This window comes from Nicotiana sylvestris, chromosome 2 (assembly GCF_000393655.2).
Source record: "Nicotiana sylvestris chromosome 2, ASM39365v2, whole genome shotgun sequence".
NCBI lineage: Eukaryota > Viridiplantae > Streptophyta > Magnoliopsida > Solanales > Solanaceae > Nicotiana > Nicotiana sylvestris.
Window position 1 is genome coordinate 8,696,632 of NC_091058.1, and position 20,365 is coordinate 8,716,996.

At 34.4% G+C, this 20,365-nt stretch overlaps 4 protein-coding genes and 1 non-coding gene across 5 annotated transcripts; 3 read left to right on the plus strand and 2 right to left on the minus strand.

Annotated features, from left to right (window-relative positions):
- The first annotated feature begins 394 nt into the window (after nt 1–394).
- On the plus strand, nt 395–4,931 carry LOC104233584 (cullin-3A-like). The gene is made up of 2 exons (XM_009786993.2): nt 395–862; nt 2,741–4,931. Exons 1-2 carry the CDS (start codon nt 702–704, stop codon nt 4,779–4,781), a joined length of 2,202 nt encoding a protein of 733 aa, XP_009785295.1. The 5' UTR covers nt 395–701; the 3' UTR covers nt 4,782–4,931.
- A 1,505-nt stretch (nt 4,932–6,436) lies between these two features.
- Nucleotides 6,437–7,382, plus strand: LOC104233585 (non-specific lipid-transfer protein A-like). Its single transcript, XM_009786996.2, has 2 exons — nt 6,437–6,760; nt 7,299–7,382. Exons 1-2 carry the CDS (start codon nt 6,462–6,464, stop codon nt 7,306–7,308), a joined length of 309 nt encoding a protein of 102 aa, XP_009785298.2. The 5' UTR covers nt 6,437–6,461; the 3' UTR covers nt 7,309–7,382.
- Nucleotides 7,383–13,077: 5,695 nt separating this feature from the next.
- On the plus strand, nt 13,078–15,152 carry LOC104233586 (putative NAC domain-containing protein 94). Its single transcript, XM_009786997.2, has 3 exons — nt 13,078–13,547; nt 14,075–14,379; nt 14,475–15,152. Exons 1-3 carry the CDS (start codon nt 13,367–13,369, stop codon nt 15,138–15,140), a joined length of 1,152 nt encoding a protein of 383 aa, XP_009785299.1. The 5' UTR covers nt 13,078–13,366; the 3' UTR covers nt 15,141–15,152.
- A 924-nt stretch (nt 15,153–16,076) lies between these two features.
- Nucleotides 16,077–16,160, minus strand: TRNAL-CAA (transfer RNA leucine (anticodon CAA)). The gene has a single exon. It is a non-coding gene; the product is annotated as a tRNA-Leu (tRNA).
- Nucleotides 16,161–17,050: 890 nt separating this feature from the next.
- On the minus strand, nt 17,051–19,665 carry LOC104233587 (large ribosomal subunit protein eL34-like). Its single transcript, XM_009786998.2, has 4 exons — nt 19,478–19,665; nt 19,086–19,165; nt 17,490–17,599; nt 17,051–17,383 (listed from the first exon to the last, which is right to left on the minus strand). Exons 1-4 carry the CDS (start codon nt 19,554–19,556, stop codon nt 17,290–17,292), a joined length of 363 nt encoding a protein of 120 aa, XP_009785300.1. The 5' UTR covers nt 19,557–19,665; the 3' UTR covers nt 17,051–17,289.
- Nucleotides 19,666–20,365: the final 700 nt, after the last annotated feature.

The window sequence follows — 20,365 nt, forward strand, 5'->3', positions numbered from 1 at the left end:
GAAGGAAAAACTTTAGATGTATGCACATATATTCCAAAAAGATTATGTAGTAATATTTTCTTAAACATTCCCAAGAAATGCATCACCAAATGGACATTATTGTCGAGAAACGCACCACAGCACTCAGTCGAAAAATTTATTTATACCGTTGATAATGACTGTACATGTTTCAGTTAATTTTGTAGGCCAGTTTGCTGGGCTTAAAAGTCACAAATATTGACTCAAAACCCAATAAAAATAGAAGTGAGGCTCCATTTATTTATAATAAAGAAAAAAAAGAAAAAAAAAAGAGAAAAAGCGAGACTCGAGAGGTGGTAAAGGAAGAATAATTGAAAAAAAAGAAGTAAAAATAAGAAACACATAGATAGGTGCCAGTGTCATAAAAGAAGAAAACTCTCAAAGTTTCAACCAACCAAAATGGCTTTCTGCTTCGCTATTTTTACTTGTTAATCCATGATGTTAATTTTCTAATTCACAAAATCTGCTTCGTTAATTTCAAACCTTAATTCTATTTCTAGTTTCTCAATCTCTAAGTTGCTTTCCCCTAATTCTTACAATTTCATTTGCAGAGAAACCCTAAATCCCCAATTCCTTTAGATCGGTGATTAAAGAGCTGATCCTTCGATTTCGGATTTTAATCGGCTTTAGGAAGTTAGACTATTCTGTCGGCGGCGGGTGAGTTTAGGGAATTGAGAGAGAAAATGAGTGCACAGAAGAAGAGAAATTTCCAGATAGAGGCGTTTAAGCATCGGGTCGTTGTGGATCCGAAATATGCTGAAAAAACATGGAAGATCCTAGAGCATGCGATTCATGAGATTTACAATCACAACGCCAGTGGTCTTAGTTTCGAAGAGCTCTATAGGTTTGCTTGCTTCCTCTTCCTTCGTTTTATTTTATTTCATAAGATTTTCATTTGTGATTTTGCTGTCTTTTTAAGCTGTTTGATTTAGCGCAGAAGTAATTGCCTGTGTTTGAGGAATAAGTAACATAGAAGCTTCATGTCTTGTACCGTGGCTTATGTTATGACTACAACTAAGTATTATACAAAGTTACAAACTAGAAAAGTGATTAGCTATTGTAGATATAACTGCTATCTGTCGTGTTGCATAGTTTCAATTTGAGCAAATTCACTTGCTATTTCTTGTTTGTCCTGGCCTCCCTTACCCAATAATGCTTGGCCATGGAGGATAACTTTTGTTCCCATAATTGTGTCAAGGACTCAAAACTATAGCATCAAAGCTAGTATATAGATTCTTTTTTGATGACGGTGGTGTCAAGGCAAACTTACGTGCACCTCGACTATTCCACCAGGTACCTCGACTATTCCAGGTACCTCGACTATTCCACCAGCTCAAATACTAGGTAACTTTGCTCACCAAGACTTGGGCAGTACTAATATATAGAGTTTTACAAGTTCATTGCTAGGAGTCCTTTTAATCTGTTTGTAGGTCAGTTGAAAATTAGGGAAACTTTACTGTTACAGAACTCTAGATTATTGAATGTTGGTATATGCTTTTCTCTTTATTACTTCTTCCTTCCACCCAATCAGGCTCCTTTCTCTGCTGACGGTAGTGAAGGATTTGTGGTCACAATTTTGACCATAATTTTATTAGCATACACTCAAGGTTAGATTGGCATTGATGCAACATAAAAGCTGATACGCCAGGCTGGTTGGGTCAATGAGGATGTTCTTTTATTTGTTGAGAGGAAAAGAAATTTCCTCGAGTTTAATCGATGTAGTTATTTTGCGTGACTATATTTGTATGAGGTGAAGCAAATGCAATTTGATATAGAGATACTATTCTGTCGTTTAGGTGGATACATGCACAGCCTATAGTAGATTCACACAGACACTTATGTCATAAGAGGGATAGAGCTAAGAAGCATAACCCAATTCTTGAAGCTTGAACTTAGATTTTTTTTTTTTTGATGACCGAGAAATCCGTCTGGGGTCGATCCTTTGGACCAACCGCAGCCTTCGAAACTCGGTGGATAATGGGCCCGCCCCTCTACCCTTGAACGTAAACTTAGATTTTAATAAGTGGAATGTATATCTTTTGTAGTTTTGTAAAAGGCCTCTCTCTCTCAGTTATACTTCTAAATAGCAATGTGATAAACTGATATTTTATACAGAAATATGCTTCTCTTTTAAGTGCACACTATTAGAATTGTCCATGTTCTTTTAGTGCAAAGTGTTAGATGTGTCCATGTACTTTAAGTCCTAAGTGTTATCTGTCCAGTTTATTCAGGTAGGTATGGCGTAGGTAGTTTAGAACTTATCATAAAAAGAAAAATAATATGCCAGTGGTTTAGGAACAGATACAGTAGATATGTCTATTGTATACTTGATTTAGTTTGATTGTGTCATTATTGTTGTTGATGGCAAAGCTAAAACATGTTAGCTTGTTTGCCAACTGTTTTGGTGCATAAACCATAAAGCTTTCCAGTTGGCATGAACACATAATTTCCTAGATATCACATCACATACCATTTCTTGGGAATGAGGGTTTAGATGTTTATAGAATTACTGCCCTTAATCATTCTCTTCCATAATTGATCTCTAGTGACAAGCTTTATTTCTTATAACTCTTAAAGGAGAAGATCCGCCACCTTTATTTAATAAAGCTCTTGCTTAACAACGTGACCATGTATAACCTATTACTTTCTTCAATCTAAACCTAGCTTTACTTTGCATAGCCAGCTATATTACTTTGATGTTCTTAGTATCTGGCATCTGCAGAAATGCATATAACATGGTCCTACACAAATTTGGGGAGAAGCTCTATTCAGGACTTGTATCAACTATGACATCACATTTGAAGGAAATTGCAAAATCTATTGAAGCTGCTCAGGGAGGTTTGTTTCTGGAAGAACTGAATCGAAAATGGGCAGAGCATAACAAGGCATTGCAAATGATTCGAGATATTTTAATGTATATGGATAGAACTTTCATTCCCAGTACACATAAAACACCTGTTCATGAGCTTGGTTTGAATTTATGGAGAGACCATATCATCCACTCTAGCAAGATCCAGAAAAGGCTTCAGGACACACTTCTTGAACTTGTTCAGCATGAGAGGACTGGTGAAGTGATAAACAGGGGTTTGATGAGGAATGTAATAAAAATGCTAATGGATTTAGGTTCTTCAGTATACCAAGAAGACTTTGAAAAGCCTTTCCTTGAAGTCTCAGCAGATTTTTATCGGCTTGAGTCTCAGCAATTCATTGAGTGCTGTGATTGTGGGGATTATCTGAAGAAAGCTGAGAAACGTCTCAACGAAGAGATTGAAAGAGTGTCCCACTATTTGGATGCAAAAAGTGAATCCAAAATTACTAATGTGGTGGAGAAAGAGATGATCGAAAGCCACATGCACAGGTTGGTTCATATGGAGAACTCAGGCTTAGTGAATATGATCGTAGATGACAAGTATGAAGATTTAGGAAGGATGTACAACTTGTTCCGTAGAGTGCCAACTGGACTTGCACTGATTAGAGATGTCATGACATCTCATATTAGAGAAATTGGTAAGCAGCTTGTCACTGATCCAGAAAGGTTAAAGGATCCTGTAGACTTTGTGCAGAGGCTTTTGGATGAGAAGGATAAGCATGATAAGATCATAAGTTCAGCATTTAACAATGACAAAACATTCCAGAATGCCCTCAATTCCTCATTTGAGTACTTTATTAATCTGAATCCACGATCACCAGAGTTCATTTCCTTATTTGTGGATGACAAACTTCGGAAAGGGCTGAAAGGGGTTACTGAGGAGGATGTAGAGATTGTATTGGATAAAGTGATGATGCTTTTCCGCTACCTTCAGGAGAAAGATGTGTTTGAGAAGTACTACAAGCAGCACTTGGCAAAGAGACTTCTCTCAGGCAAGACAGTATCTGATGACGCGGAGAGAAGTTTGATAGTTAAGCTTAAAACAGAATGCGGGTACCAGTTCACATCAAAACTGGAAGGCATGTTTACTGACATGAAGACCTCACAAGATACAATGCAGGGTTTTCATGCTGCTGTGGGTGCTGAGATCGCAGATGGTCCTTCACTCACAGTCCAGGTCCTTACTACTGGGTCCTGGCCAACACAGTCCGTCACTACTTGCAATCTTCCTCCTGAAATTTTGGGGGTCTGTGATAAGTTCAAGACATACTATCTCGGCACTCATACAGGTAGGAGGTTGTCATGGCAGACAAATATGGGGACTGCTGATTTGAAAGCTACATTTGGAAAGGGACAGAAGCATGAACTTAACGTTTCCACTTACCAGATGTGCATCCTTATGCTGTTCAACAATGCTGATCGGTTGAGTTACAAAGAAATTGAGCAGGCTACAGAAATACCAGCTTCAGATTTAAAGAGGTGCTTACAATCTCTTGCATGCGTTAAGGGGAAGAATGTTTTGAGGAAGGAACCAATGAGCAAGGATATTGCTGAGGATGATGCTTTTTACTTCAATGATAAATTCTCTAGCAAGTTCTACAAGGTAAAGATAGGTACTGTTGTTGCACAAAAGGAGTCGGAGCCTGAAAAACAGGAGACTAGACAGAGAGTGGAGGAGGACCGGAAACCACAGATTGAGGCAGCAATAGTCAGAATCATGAAATCTCGGAGGGTGCTCGATCACAACAATATAGTTGCTGAGGTCACGAAACAGCTAAATTCTCGCTTCCTGCCAAACCCAGTTGTCATAAAGAAACGAATTGAGTCTTTGATTGAGCGGGAGTTCTTGGAGAGAGATAAAACAGACAGGAAGTTATATCGTTACCTGGCTTGAAGAAACCACAGGCACTGAACCCGTGATTTTATCGGGGCTTGTTAGGCCTTAACTGGTGAAAATGTAAGTTTGAATGTTTTGTCAAGTCACTTGATGCCCAGATGGGCTTTATTGACAGTTTGTTGGTTCAATGCATCCACTTTATTTCTACTTTTTCCTCCTTGTTTTCAATACGAGATCCAAAGAGACTTCTGAACCTTATAGCCCAGCTGCGAGCCTAGGCCTTTCAAAGCTTGACAGAATCTATATTTGAAATTTTCACTTTGTCCCATGCATTATTCTGCTATGAATGGCTGATTCTAGGAGATAATAGTGGCTAACTGAAATGGTTTAATGTTAATAGATGCTATACATGCTCAGTTAAGAAGTTAATTATGGTGTTTTTTATGTCAAAAAGGTCCAAATTTTTTTAGCCCTTTATGAGCTATCCTGCATTTTTTTGTACAGAGGATAAACGCAGACAGAAGGGAACCTCAATAGGGACTAGGGAGTAATAATCTTCTCGCTGAGTTGTTCTACTGAAGAAATTAAAGTGTAAAACTTGGCCTGGACCTCAACCTCAATCTTTGAGTTTAAGGGATAGGCAAATTTTAACCTTTTAACTGTATGAACGCGATAGAGATAAAAGTTGAGATGGGGAAAACACGTAAATAATCTTATGATACGTCTTTTATTGAAAACAAAGAACAAAATAAGACTTCCAAACATTAGGTGTTTATTGTATAGTTCAAATACTATAATATATTGATGTATCTTGGAGAACAATTATATGAAGCTTTGGTTGATAAATTTAATTAAGGTGTGAGAAAAGAACTTTACGTGGTGATAGTAGTAGTTAAAAGTCAAGCGGCTGAGACAAGCTTTTCACATATAAGCTAAGATTTTCATTTGGTGCGTTTTGGATGACGTAAAATGTTTTACTTTGAGAATTAGTTTCTGGGTTCAATTTCTTCCCGTGTTAGTGATATATTAGTGATAGTTTTGAATGTTAAAGATTGAATAATATATTTATTGTTGGTTGAACTTGAAGTAAATAATGCAAGAGAAATATGACTTACGCCAATCAGTGACGGAAGTCAAGTTTATTATTTATTTATTTTTGGTGCAACAATTAACATATATAACCAAATAATAGAAACCAATATAATCAGGAAAAAAATTTACATCATATCAAACACATTCGAGTAAACATAATACAAAGAGTTTCTGAGAAGAATTAAGAGGCATACATCAATAATATTTTGGCATCGGGATTCATTACGAAACTCTTAATCTTAAGTAATAACTGTTAAACCTGCTACTAATTGAGTTAGTATTCACGTGAACAGTTCTTCACAATAAAAAGCTCGTTCTCTTCCTGAATTCCTTCCTTCAACCAGCAAAGTTCCAAAATGAGGAAAGGAATGAAAAACTTGTGTCCATTATTTTACTAAATTTAGTAGCAAAACGACATCATAAAAGAGGAATATAGGAATTAAAAGACCAAATTTCAGCAAAAAGTTATGTCCAACACGCTATTCATGTTCCAAGTATAATCTTGTCCACAAGCACCCACAAACTACTATAAATACTCAACTCCATTTCCACTTCTACATCATAACCTTGAAGTTAAAAGCAAATAAAAAACAAGAATTAAGCAGACAAAAAAAGATGAAGGGTGTTGCAGTGGTAACTTTGTTAATGGTGCTAGCTTTGGTGAAGTTAGGGGAAGCCATTAATTGTGGCCAAGTTGATGCAACATTAGTGCCTTGTGTACCTTACTTAACACAAGGTGGAAATCCAACAGGGCCATGTTGTGATGGAGTGAAAAGACTAATTGCAATGACTCCAACTCAACAAGATAGGCAAGATGCTTGTGAATGTATGAAGACTGCTGCTGCTCGCTATACTAATCTTAAACCAGATGCTGCAACCAACTTACCATCACGCTGTGGTGTTACAACCAATATCCCCATCTCTCCTACTACTAACTGCAAAAGGTACGCAATTCACGTTTATATACGATGATTATATTTTTGTGATTGCATGAGTTTAAATTTTATACATTGATAGTATTACATCATTTGTAAAGTAATTACGTGTATTAAACTACACCTGATAATTTAAAAGAATATATAATGCCAATGTACTACAACAAGGACAATAATAACTCATCAATATCGACAAACGAGTTGGAGTCTGCTCGATGAATCCTCACTGACCATATCGCTTCGTTTCATTCAAGCTCATCTCAGTATAATATTATGTACAAAATAAGAATAAATAAATAAAAGATACTAGCTTTTCTTGAGCATATAAATCTCAGATATGACAAACACTCTAAGAAAACATTAGATGGAAAATAAACCTAATTAACATGACCAAAACTTAAAATATATATCTTCCGTTATGTCCTATTTTTGAATTTTGTTCTTTGTCTAGAGTTTTTATCTATCGCTATTATTGTTTACGTTTCATTGGTTTTGGCCATTTCAGCTGGTTTCTGACTACGCTCTCTTTATTTCTAACTTCTTGCAGCATTCCTTGAGATCATGCAAGGATCTAATTATGCAACAGAAATAGTATGAGAGGAAGCTGTTATCAATGCAATTTAAGTTGAAAATAATGAGTGCAATAGTTGTACTCAAAGTTTCTCTCCTATTTGTGTATGCATGTATTAATATTACAAAAGTAAATATGATCTATGCTCTTTGTTATCTCTTACTCTTTCCCCATCGTGCGATTAGTTTTACTACTGTTATTATCATTGTTCTTTTCGCATTTCCCCCTTTATTGTTTTACTAATTAATTGCTAACCGATATTACTAAATATACGATTACCATTTTCAAATTTTTACCTTATCATCTAAAGCGAAGCTCTTGTCCAGATTGCCTTCATATTGATCCACATGTACATAGTTTTATTTTTAATACCGAAAGTTTCCAAATGGCATGTAAGATATATCCAAGTGATTCTTTTGCCCTTTGGGCTAGCTAGGAAATAGACAATAATATTACTATTTCCAAATTTTATTTTTGGATAAACATTGAGGATCAGTGAATAAAATATAATAAGCTAATTGAGAAGAAGGGGATAGTCTGGACTATAGGATACATCACAAAGATCAATCTTTTCTCTCTTCTTCTTCTTTGGCCTCATGGAGGATGTACTTAGAAAACTATGTCACTAGAGTAGTCTTCAGTTATATTAGCATTACAAATTTTACTAATTAATAATACTAAAAAATTTAAGTTGGATTACAATTTCAAAGTCGAACCTATAAAGTTTAAATTCTAGATACGCTTTTGCATGCGCACTCTTTTGGAGGCTTGCTGAACTATAGTGTATAAAGTTTTCCATCGCGTAACGAGCTGGAGTTCCTGTCAATTGACTCAAGCTCAATGCTCACAATCATTGCAATATATTAACAAGAAAAAAAAAACCATCAATTAAGAACTAATAGCTTATTTTTTGAAAATGATTGGCTGTTTGGATTATTAGGCATTTGAGAAAAGAAAAAAAGAAAAAAACAAAGATTAATATATTGGGTGTACATGTTGGCCAAACACTCCAATTGTTTAGGGATCTACTAATTTCAAAGTGCTAATTATTCTATCACAATCCTTCAAAAGACTACATAGAAGATATGTACATAATCAGATCATTTGTAAGGTAATTACAAATATATATATCTATGATAAGTATTAATTAATAACTAGTACTCCTTGTTGTTGCATATTAAACTGCATTGGTATTATAATAACATAGAACGACTTAAATCCTAATGTAAACCCCAAAAAGGAAGTTAAATACCTGTGACGCAACATGATAATGTTGCGGCTAGTTATATCTTCAGGTATAGATGAATGTGAATAGAGGTTATAATCTTGGTGATGCTGTTCATGTTAACATCAAGACATGGTTCTTTCTACAATAATTTGTGTGTTACATTCTGTTCTTTTCACTAATCAAACCATAAATCTAATAAACATGGGTCCTCTAGAAACTGTAATTTTGTACTATTATGTGACAAGATAGCCGCCATTGACCAAGCCAAAACTTGCTACTATAATTCAGTTAATTATTAGGTCTAAAATATATCTTGTCACTTGAATCCTACTCGATGATCCAACCATAAGACAACGAATACTTCAAAAGGGACAAAATGTCTTACGTTCTTTTTGCTCTACAAATTCAGACATGGAGTCAGAATCACCATTTGCTGTTTTTATTTTTCTCCGACAAATTAAAAAGGATCCTATTAGTGCTAGCAGAGTAGGATTGATTCGTAATACGAAGTTTCTAAGTATAAACTTTCACTAATTAATACTCCCTAAAGTAGTAGAATTGAAGTATAGCATATGACATTGTTTTAATTAAAGGCACACAACAAAAGTAATTGTTCCATCTCCAAATATCACCTTCAACAAAGCATATAGGAGTGTTTACCTAAAATATTTTTCTGGATATATATTCAGTAGAACATAGCAACACAAATTTATTTACTCTTCTTATTTCCTATTTTTGAAAAATTAATAATGTGGAAAAGATATAAACACTAGAGGAAATAATATTATTTTGGCGACTCGCCACTTACTTTTGATGGCGATTAAAGAAGTCACTATGAAATATCATCACGGAAAACCTTATTTCCTATAGTGACAGATACTCTGTATGTGTAGAACCAAGTACAATTTGGAAATCAGCCTTCCTATTTAAGTAATGTCTAATTAAAGAGAACACTAATTTATTCGTGAAAACTGTCTCTAACTTTAGAATCCAAATAATTTGTCTCTCCAAGATCCCATCAGTGTTCAATCTCTTCTTTCTGCTGTTGTTAACGTTGTTTAATAACAAAGCCAATCAAGTAGTCCTGGTATAGGCCATTTCAATCTAGAGTAAATAAAACTGACCATCCCTAATCTATACTTAAAATACTTTAAACCAGGCGTTCTTAACGTGACTTGCGATTAGCTTTGATAGATTACTGATCACTATTCATTAATTATTTAGCTGTCAAATGTGAATGTCACTAGTCACATTACGTGAATATTTAGTAGTGCTGCAATAAACGACGCATGTACTGGACACACTGTTATCAAATTTTCACGAGGGCCAAGCAATATTTCCCAAACTTTTTGGTCTTGTTGTTGTGTACATATAATTTTTTATTATTTCAATTTGTTTTTGGCACGCCCATTAAGAAAAATAATAAATTCTATACAAAAATACCTAGTATGACTAAACTACCCTTAACTAAATATTTAATGTGAGGAGTAAGAAATTTTTTTAGGGATATGTACATCAGGGTAATTTTGTAAAAATAAATTGAATTCTTTCTTGATTATATAAATGGACACTTATTTTGGACCAAAATAAAAAAATAAATTGGTCATTTATTATGTACCGGAGAAAGTAATTGTATTTTAAAATACGAAAACACGTGTGTTTATAATTAATTACACACAGAAAGAGGCCCTTTAGCTTTGGTTACAAGAGCTTTGACCTATTCCTTAATTGGAAATTGAAATTAACGAGAGCCGTAAACGTGAAAGGGTTGCATTGAAGAATGAGCAATAATTACTATGGATTGCTTATTTATTAATTATCTGCTGTCCAGCCAGCAGACATTTGGTTAGCAATCTAATGCAAAAGCTCCACCAAACATTGTCTATATTAAGCTAAACTTTTTTCCTTACCCCTTGATAAATCAGCAAATTAAAGTGCCACACAAATGTTATGTTATAAGGCTTATGTATATCGACAAATGATTGATTCCTTACACAAAAATACAATCGTCATCATTTTGCATATGCGACTATGAGAAAGTCATTTTCAGTCGTAAATATTATTTTACCAAAGCGTGCATACATTTTGAAGATGTGATGTAATTCTTTGAAAGATTTATGTGACATTTTCATCATTGCAGATGAGTAAAATAAAAGAAATTCCCAACTTTTTATATACTACGTACTACAACCTCTTATGGGTAAAAAAAGGAGCAATTTCCACCTTATATTTTACGGAAAAGGGTTCAAAATGCCCCTAAACTGTTGGAAAAGGTTTACAAATACCCTTCATTCACCTATTGGGCTAAAAATATCCCTCAATCTACTTTTTTGGTTCACTTATGCCCTTTGACCATTAGGTCAATGCTAAATTAAAAATAATTATTATTCTTTTTTTAAAACTTTAAAAAAAAATTGAAAATATTTTCGTTTTCTTAAACTAATGCACCAATAGTCCACTAATTTAGTAAAGTCTTTTTTTCAGTTTTACAACAAAAAAAAAAAATCCAGTTTTTTTAAAGCATTTTTTTTTTGTAAAAACTGGAAAAAATTGTAAAAACAGAAGAAAATAATGCTTTTAATAAAATATTTTGGTTTTTTAAAAATTAAAAAAAATATTTTCAAAAAATTATTTTCGTTTTTGAAAAATATTTTTTTTTTCCAGTTTTTTTAAAGCATTTCGTTTTTCAGTTTTTTTTAAAGAAAAAATATTTTGTTTTTTTAAATAAAATGAAAAAAATATTGTTCAAAAACGAAAATATTTTGTTGAAAATATTTTTTTTCAGTTTTTAAAATACAAAAATATTTTATTAAAAACATTTTTTTCTTTGTTTTTTTACAAAATATTTTCAGTTTTTACAAAAAAATGCTTTAAAAAAACTGGAAAAAATACTTTTTTTTTTGTAAAAACTGAATTGTTTTCTGAAAAAAAGAAGAAGAAGACTTTACTAGATTAGTGGATTACTGGTGAATTAGTTTACAAAACGAAAATATTTTGTCATTTTTTTTTAAGTTTTACAAAAAGAATAATAATTATTTTTAATTCATCATTGACCTAACGGTCAAAGGGCATAAGTGAACCAAAAAGGTGGATGGATGAGTATTTTTAGCCCAATAGGTGAATGAAGGGTATTTTTAAACTTTTTCCAACAGTTTAGGAACATTTTGAACTCTTTTCTGTAATATCATATAAAAGTGTTATTCCTCTATATTACTCTACGTTACACAAAATAATTATTACTTTCTTTGGTCCTAATATTAGTCATTTTGATAAATATTGAATTCGAAATATTTGACGACATTTCAAAGAAAGTAATAATAAATGATCAAAAGATTACAGAAGCAGTCAAACAGCGAGTCAACTGTAGTAGGTGAGCTGCTCGTGGCTTATGTTTGGTGAACTGCAATATTTACCCATTAATTAGCTTCATTGTATTTGGGTGCACATGCTCGCCACTTAGATGCTGGTAAAACAATGTGGTTAACCTAGTCTTGCATTATGCTCAATCTTCTCCAAATTCCAACCTAAATCAATGCACTGACGTAAATTTCCAGATCCATCAATCTTCTGATGCTTCAACATAATTTCCTCCTTTCTTTTTACCATCTTAACCTCTTTTACTGATCAAAAGTAAGATACTTTATGGTAAATTAAGCCAAAGTCTCATTGAGATTTTCTTATTGAAGAATTACGTAGTATTCTCTGTAACTTATGCTAAGAAAAATTCAGGTTTGTCGGAAAATATATCGTCATACTCTATTCATGTCTCGCATTGCACATGAATTCAATGGTCTTGTAACCAAGTGGGAATACGGTTGTAATGAGAATTTGACCAAATAAATGGATCAATTAAAAGACAAAGGTGACAAGACAAACACTTAAGACAACAGTTTATGAGTATTTCCGTATCCAACTAGCCACTTTATAACTCCCGCCGTGCCAATTAATTGTCATGGACTAATATTTTAAAATATATTTTTCATTATATTGACGTGAGAAAAATATTTAGCAAAAAAAAGACATGAGAAAAATTGCAACTTCTTGTAATTTTTGTATAGTTTTTGAATATTCAAATTTTAATTTTGAAATATTGAGTTGAGCTTCTAAAATTAATCAAATTGACTCTCGAAAAGTGAAACATGACAACTAATATGTGACGAGAGAGTAGTTCCTAATTGAAAGGGGGCAAGTGGTTATTTACTGTAATTATTTTCAAAACTTTGTTTAATGAATGTCTACGAATCCAAAATATTAAATGAGGCAGGTCACGTGGTCGTAGGTCGCTGAAACTTGAAAGAATAAAATTATGGAAGTATAGAAGCTTTCATCAGAGAATAGAAACTGCCATTTTTAGATCCAATGACCTAAAAGTCATATTTTAATAGAGGAACTTCCAGAGGATGTACACAAACGTTGTCAAACAGTAATCAGACCGCACCCTAAACAAAAAACTATTCAAACTCCAACATATTAATATATTAATTATACACTAATTTCATTAGAAGATTGCCTTGGCATTTTGTTTTGATTGCCATAATTCAAAATAATATATAAGAGGTAGCCAACAATAGCACATCATGGGAGGCGTGAAAAACATATCTCCATACACACTAACTCTTTAGTCTCTTTGAGATCATAAATTTGGATTTAAACAACTCTATAGCCTTCACTTTGGTCCTTAAGTTCCAGTTTTTACGGGACAATTTGGCCTCAAACTATGTTACTACGCTTTAAGTTGCTATCCCAATCAAAACTTTGCCCTGTTTACTAGAGAATTATATTCTTGATTTGCAGTGACACTTTTACTAGAGAAACTATGGATAACAAAAGTGATGTGGAAAAGCTTGATGAAGTGATGCTACCTGGTTTTCGATTTCATCCGACAGATGAAGAGTTAGTTGGATTCTATCTTAAGAGAAAGATTCAGCAGAGATCACTTCCTATTGAGCTCATCAAACAAGTGGATATATATAAATTTGATCCATGGGATCTTCCAAGTAAGAAAATAATTCCTCTGCATCTAATTTCCAGTCTCTTTAGGTTCTTTTTCCATTTCTAATTTCTTCACGAATGGGAAACCGTCCTTGCTTTCGTAATAGTAAAAAAAGATTAACTTGTGCACACTGACGTATTGTAGGAAGTAAATGTCCTTATTTTCAGGCTACTAATCCAATTTTTGTGAATGGTTATTTATAGTTATCTTTAGGTCGCCTGATGGTGTATAGAAGTTAAACTAAAAAAGAACCAAGGAAACTTCTTGACCATTTTTTAAACATGCAGTAGCTATCTTCTGCAATCACATAATATGCATCAGGGTTGGTCTCTGTTTATGCATATTTGGAGCATTAATTTGTCTGGTTTTGAAAAAAAGAAGAATGTTTTAAACTATATGATTGTTTCCTTTCAGAAAATCAATATAAATCTTAGACTTGGAGAAGATGGCACACTATTTTTGTTTGCATGTCATTCTTGCATATTATGAACCAGACTCTATTATTTCTTTGACTTCCCAGTTTTTGTCCAGAGCTAGCATCTACAGGGGAAAAAGAGTGGTATTTTTACTGTCCAAGGGACCGTAAGTACAGAAACAGCGCCCGTCCAAACCGAGTTACAGGAGCTGGTTTTTGGAAGGCCACTGGAACTGATAGACCAATATATTCCTCTGATAGCACCAAATGCATTGGTTTGAAGAAGTCCTTAGTCTTCTACAGAGGTAGAGCCGCTAGAGGCATAAAAACTGACTGGATGATGCACGAGTTTCGCCTTCCTACAAGTAATATTGAGTCAGCACAACCCAAGAAATTCTTGGATAGAAATTTTCCACCAAATGTAGGTCCATATTACAGCTTAATTATCCTCCTTATATTCCATTTTAGATTTTGTTATCTTAGTTTAAATCGCTATGTTCAACTTGGTTCCTGCAGGATTCGTGGGCTATCTGCAGAATATTCAAGAAAACCAACTCAATGGCAAATAGAGCTCTTTCTTACTCTTGGGTAAATCCATTATCTGAAGTAGCATCTCCAGAGGTGTTCAATCAAAGTACAACTGTTCATTTCAGCCCGGAGAATCTCTCTTCTTTAACTGAAACTGGATCACTTCTCCACTTATCCAGTACTAATGACTTAGCCTCAAATGTTCCTTCATATAAGACCCTTAATACTATGGTTTCAAGACCATCTTTTCTTTCAAGTCCTAGTACTGAAGTTCCTTGTAACTTCATGTTTTCGTCCCCTGAGGTTTCCATGTTTTTCAACACACACCCCTCCTTAATCACTGATGACATAAAGACCTCTGAGACTATTGATTTTGAAGGTTCAAATCAACAGATGAATAGCTTCTCAATTAGTTCACCACAAGAGATCCAAAGAAGTATAGGAATAGAAGATGATGAGACAGGGTTAAGGAGTAATCAAGATTCAACAAATGATAATACTACACAATGGGAAAACATCAGATCAATTGGATTTCCTTTCAGTTTGACAACTAGTTTGGCTGATGAATGGAAGCCTAGTTTGAGTTGGGATTCTCCTTCATGTCCTAGTGAGATATCCACCACTTACGACTCAACAAACAAATGCTACTCCTAGTTCTACACCCAAACAGAGAACCTCCTGGCTTTATGTACAGCTAGTTCTTCTTTATTTTCTCTTTCGGCATCCAGTTTCCGAATTAGTCTGTTTCAGTTACAGGATGCCAAAAGAAAAAAATGGAAGAAGAAAACCTAGTCATAGCACTCAAAAAACAGTGATATCCTGTTAAAAGTTATTGTACAGCTTTATGTTGTATTTTCACTCTTTTGGCTTTCTTCGAATTTAAACATAATATGTTTGGATATTTTTTCCTGTTTCCTCAGTCTTTATTAGGTCCTGAGAGTATGTTTTGTTGCATGTTTTTCCTTTCTCAAGTTGGATTTTTCTCTTTCATTTTTTTTTCCCTCAAAATTTTATCAGATTAGACGCTGTTTGAGACCTAACAGGCCAACACTACTTTGGCATACATACACCATGTACTACTTGTTGACATAATGATGGTTTGGGAACTCTCTAAAACTTGAATTCTACATTGATTTTTAAGATCTGTTCTAGTTTGTTCTCAAGGAAAAAGAAGTTTTCTTTTACTAATTTGAGAAGCTGTTACCTAAGAAAGGGCGCGTGCAAATTGGATAAATAGCAAGTTAGATCAACTTCAAACTATAATAAGACTGGATCAAACTTTATCCTTAAAATTACCAAGATGTAAATAATATTTCTTAATTATGTGAGCATCTAAAAAGATTTAGAGGTGCTTTTTATGGTTCAGTCCAGGGAGCAACACCATCCCTAAGGGCATATGCAGAAAAGCAATTAGTTGAATTAATGACGCTTAAACTACACTTTCACCTGAGCGATTTGCCCCGGCGTGTTTCTTCGCTGATCGTCCTGCTTTCTTCCCTGCTTCTTCCATTTCATTAGACCTTACTTTTGACCTAAAGGAATTGCTTTCTTTTTTTTAATAAAAAAAAATTGTTAAAGGTGAAAAGAAAATGTCAGAAGTGGGATTTGAACCCACGCCCTCTCACGAGGACCAGAACTTGAGTCTGGCGCCTTAGACCACTCGGCCACCCTGAAAAGCATACAGATGAGTTTGCCAAAATATTTCTAAACGTAAATCAAACAACTAAAAGTCTAAAACAATCGACAAAAACAAAACAAAATAATGTTAGCGACTTGTTTTCGGAAGGAGAACATATAGACCTAGAACCTGTTTGGATTGACTTATTTTAAATTCTTTTAAGCCAAAATAAATTTTAAACCATTTTGTAGTGTTTGGATAAAGTAAAAAAATACTTTTAAACACTTGTTTTTAAGCTAAAATGACAAAAATAAGCCAAAAGCTAGAATTCGACTTTTAACTTAAAAGTCACTTACAAACAAGCCCATCCAAACGGTCTCTTAACAAGAGGTTCGAATCCCATTTTTTACACAACCAATTTTGCATCTCCCCTCAAATTACTTATTAGTATACAATATTCGTAGGTAGAGGAATTTACTCCTTGAATTGGCAAGGGCTTTGTTACGTTTTAGTGCTAGGATCTTTTTACCTTTTATTCTGAGAAAAGAAAAAGGGAAAATTAGCGGACCAGCTAATTCTCCACCGAGGTAAGTGTAAGCAATCGTAGATTTGAATGTCTTACGGCACTTATGAGCCGAACAAACTCCATGAACAAAACATGACTGATATCCCCATGCTTCAATTAACAACATGGAAAAGTTGTACCTCTAACACCAAAACTCACCACAAACAGGTCTTGGGTCGTTGCTCTTTGGGTTTGGATCTACTCTACTTCCTTGTGTTTGCTCCAGTATATGTTTCAAATCTCACAAACTCATCAATATCAGATTTAAGGGTTGCAGCTGATTGTAACTGAAAGTGATCATTCATTTTCTCTTACACTTTCCAAGGGTTTGAAGAGCTCAAGCATGCATCGTTTCATTTAAAAAGTAGTTATAATCCTAAATTAAATTCAAAAGTTACCATGCATTAAAGTATCACTGAACTGGAAAGAGGAAACAACCTCTCCAGTCAGGTGGCAATAATGTCAACAAGTGAGTCTACAAAACCATACTAGAGCCTCAGATTCTACTAGATATCGAGTACTAGCATTTCAACATGTTCTTTCACACATCTTAATCGTCATCACAGCCCAAGTTAACTGAAAACATAATAGAATTGCAAGAGACTTCAGTGTCTTTATCTTCAGCTCTTTGAGGCAAGCTTTTCCTTTGCCTTCTGGATCTTCAACACCTTTTTCACTATTTTTTGTTCTTCAACCAAGAAAGCCCGGATGATTCTACATAGGTAAATTCATTGACAGATTAAGTACTAGCGCAGAGAAACCCCAGTGTAAAGATATTCAAAAGCAAATATGCAGTTTCCACTGACAAAAAAAAGCATACCTCTCCCTTACAGCACTTCCAGACAGCACACCTCCATAAGCACGATTCACAGTCCTGCGGTTCCTGGACAATCTGGATCTCTTGTATTCAGTAGGTCTCAGGTGTGGAATCTAAACGACAGAAAGAAATTCGTCAATAAATATGTTTCTGCTTAAAGGCCCTTTTTTAGCCTCAAGACAGAAAAAGATGAGGGAAAATTAGCTTATCTTTGGTAATTGTAAGCGGACTGCAGTAAAATTAGGACAACAACAACAACGTAAAATCTCACAGGTGAGGAGCCTGGGAAGGGTAGTGTGTACGCAAACCTTACCCCTACCCCGATGGAGTAGAGTAAAACCAGGACACTAATCCCACAAACATGACTTACCTAATCATGGAGGAGGGACAACCGAACAAGATGATTTAACAGGTTTTCTAATCACTTAATTTCAACCCTTCCATCAGCAAAATGTCCAGCATCCACCACATATAACTTCCTTTTTTAGCTAGGTTTCTTGCTTAGGATTGCAAGTCTTTTTGTTTAGGTTTTCTAGCTTCGTGCATGATAATTCTAGTTTGTCTATGATTTCATACCTTTTCTATTAATTGTTCATGCAGATACATGTAAACAATTTTAAAATTATCCGATATATAAGAACTTAAGATATTCTTGTCACAACTCACAAAAAAAGAAGAAACTATCCATACACCGAGTAGGCCAGCAGTACATCCACTATGAACAGGAAATTTTTAATCTATAAGCTCCCTAGCAGTCTTCCATCATTGTAACAGAAGATATCAAGCACCACTCTTTTGTTCGCTAAATGTCATAAATTTTAAAGACAAGTGAGTAGATGTAAAGAAAGGGGGCAAGAAACGTTTGCCTATGCAGCAAACTAAACTCCAAAGACTTGGAACTATGTGCTTTATCAGGGAAAAAACGTAAATCTTATCTTGTCCATGGACAATTCTTCTAAAACAATTATAGACGATATTCAGCTCTACTTCGTTTATGCATCTTCACTTCGTCTATTAATCAAGATTGAAAGGAGAAACAGAGAAAAGAGTTAAATGCTTAGCCTTCGGGATTGCTAGCTATCCCACTCGAGTACTTTTGGATTTTTCTTCGAATGTACTTATGGGTAATTCCAATTAGTTTTTGGTTCTTCCACAGAACAAGTAGTTTTTTCCTTTTCCCTATTATACGACATCGATGTTTCAAGCTTCAAAACTTGGTGTATGATCCCCCCCCCCCTCCTTTCTCTATTTCACCATGTGTATAACAGATTTGGTTCACCAATAAGTATTCAAATTATAACTACTGATGTGAGCCTACCACACACTCCGTGTGTACTACCTTTGACATTGAACCAAAGCATGGGGTGCCACATAACAAGTACTTTTGCTTATTTAGTATCACGTCATTACTATGAATCATTCCCTTAACGCATCAATATGGCTTGAAACCGTTCATTCTGAGTTCACAATTTGACAGATACAAATAGGACATGGCTAACACAATTCTCACGGACAGGAGAAACTGAAACCTGGATCACAGCATGGTGGAACTTGGAAACGAATCACAAATAAAACCATAAAGGGAATAATGAAACTAACCCCTTGGATTCTCTTCCCAGTAACTGGACATTTTGGGCCGCTAGCTCTCTTCTTGGTGCTCTGATAAATTAGCTTTCCTCCTAGTTTTCCCAAAAAAGAAAACATCACGCTACATCAGTTATCACATTTCACTGAGCACATTCAACCCACTCTATAACAAACAAGTAACACTGTTAAATGTATGTATAGAGTACTAGGCGCTCTACTCACTTCCGCTCAAAATTCATAGACAGTGTTTATAATTTCATGACAAGTACTCTATATTTATAACAATTCTACACGCTGAATTAAAATACTGGATCTGCCTTGTACAGACAACAAGCACAGTGTTGAGGCAAATTGAAATCAAATGAAAAAACTTTTACAAACTAGATTATGGTATGAAGCAATACCAGGAGTTTTGACAACCCTATGTTGATTGGATTTGGTGGCATAGCTGTGCCGCTTTCGATATGTAAGTCTCTGAACCATCTTTTCAAGTAGATGGAGTTTTTCCGCTTCTCTACAATGGTAAGATAAGAATGGACCAAAAGACTTAGTGCGAAGTGACGATATGCATTTATATAGCGGATTATGTATTGTTTGCAAACCCTAAATCAGCTGGCCATGTTTTACAAAAGCCATCTAATTTTGAGAATATTACAAAATAGCCTCTCTGTTCACGTAAATTTGGCTGACCCCCTTTTTTCTTAAACAAAAAAAAAAAAAAAATAGATATGGCCTAAAGGGAACACGGAAGAAAAAAAAAATAATAATTATAAAGTGAAGAATTGAACTCTTATCAACAAGAAAAATTTAATAGTCAATTTAATAGTCAATCAGTTGAACTACTAAGATTCTCATATGTAAACGAGACCGACTCAATTAAGCAAAGTTTAAGCACATCTTCATGTGGTTGCTCTCATTTCTTGTTTACGAAAATTGTTTGGTAGAAAAGAAAATAGTTTTGCATTTTTCAAAATCTTTGCAAGAAAGAAATATAAAGAAATAAAATCCTTTTTCTCTTCGATAAAATAATTTAAACTTGTATTTGGTGGTAGCAACTTAGCCCTTTCTTGTTAATTCTTAACCAATATTGTAATTAACCGAAATGGCTTTCTGGCCACTTAAACTTGATGGAATTTTAAAAGTCAATACATAAACTTTCAATTCTTCCATTTGAACACTCGAACTCATTTTTCCCCTAACTAATAAACACATTTGATCATTGATCATGCCCATGTGGCATCAGTTGGTCCTAATGAGCAAGCAACGTGAAGAACACGATGCACAGGAGCGTG

What these genes read in the sequence shown, in the direction of transcription:
- LOC104233584 (XM_009786993.2), top strand. Translation starts at nt 702, where the DNA reads ATGAGTGCACAGAAGAAGAGAAATTTCCAGATAGAGGCGTTTAAGCAT. An exon ending in AGTTTCGAAGAGCTCTATAG is followed by an intron (nt 863 to 2,740) that starts GTTTGCTTGCTT and finishes TGGCATCTGCAG; the next exon opens with AAATGCATATAACATGGTCC.
- LOC104233585 (XM_009786996.2), top strand. Translation starts at nt 6,462, where the DNA reads ATGGTGCTAGCTTTGGTGAAGTTAGGGGAAGCCATTAATTGTGGCCAA.
- LOC104233586 (XM_009786997.2), top strand. Translation starts at nt 13,367, where the DNA reads ATGGATAACAAAAGTGATGTGGAAAAGCTTGATGAAGTGATGCTACCT. An exon ending in TGATCCATGGGATCTTCCAA is followed by an intron (nt 13,548 to 14,074) that starts GTAAGAAAATAA and finishes GTTTTTGTCCAG; the next exon opens with AGCTAGCATCTACAGGGGAA. An exon ending in ATAGAAATTTTCCACCAAAT is followed by an intron (nt 14,380 to 14,474) that starts GTAGGTCCATAT and finishes TGGTTCCTGCAG; the next exon opens with GATTCGTGGGCTATCTGCAG.
- LOC104233587 (XM_009786998.2), bottom strand. Translation starts at nt 19,556, where the DNA reads ATGGTTCAGAGACTTACATATCGAAAGCGGCACAGCTATGCCACCAAA. An exon ending in TAGGGTTGTCAAAACTCCTG is followed by an intron (nt 19,166 to 19,477) that starts GTATTGCTTCAT and finishes TGGGAAAACTAG; the next exon opens with GAGGAAAGCTAATTTATCAG. An exon ending in CTGGGAAGAGAATCCAAGGG is followed by an intron (nt 17,600 to 19,085) that starts GTTAGTTTCATT and finishes TCTGTCGTTTAG; the next exon opens with ATTCCACACCTGAGACCTAC.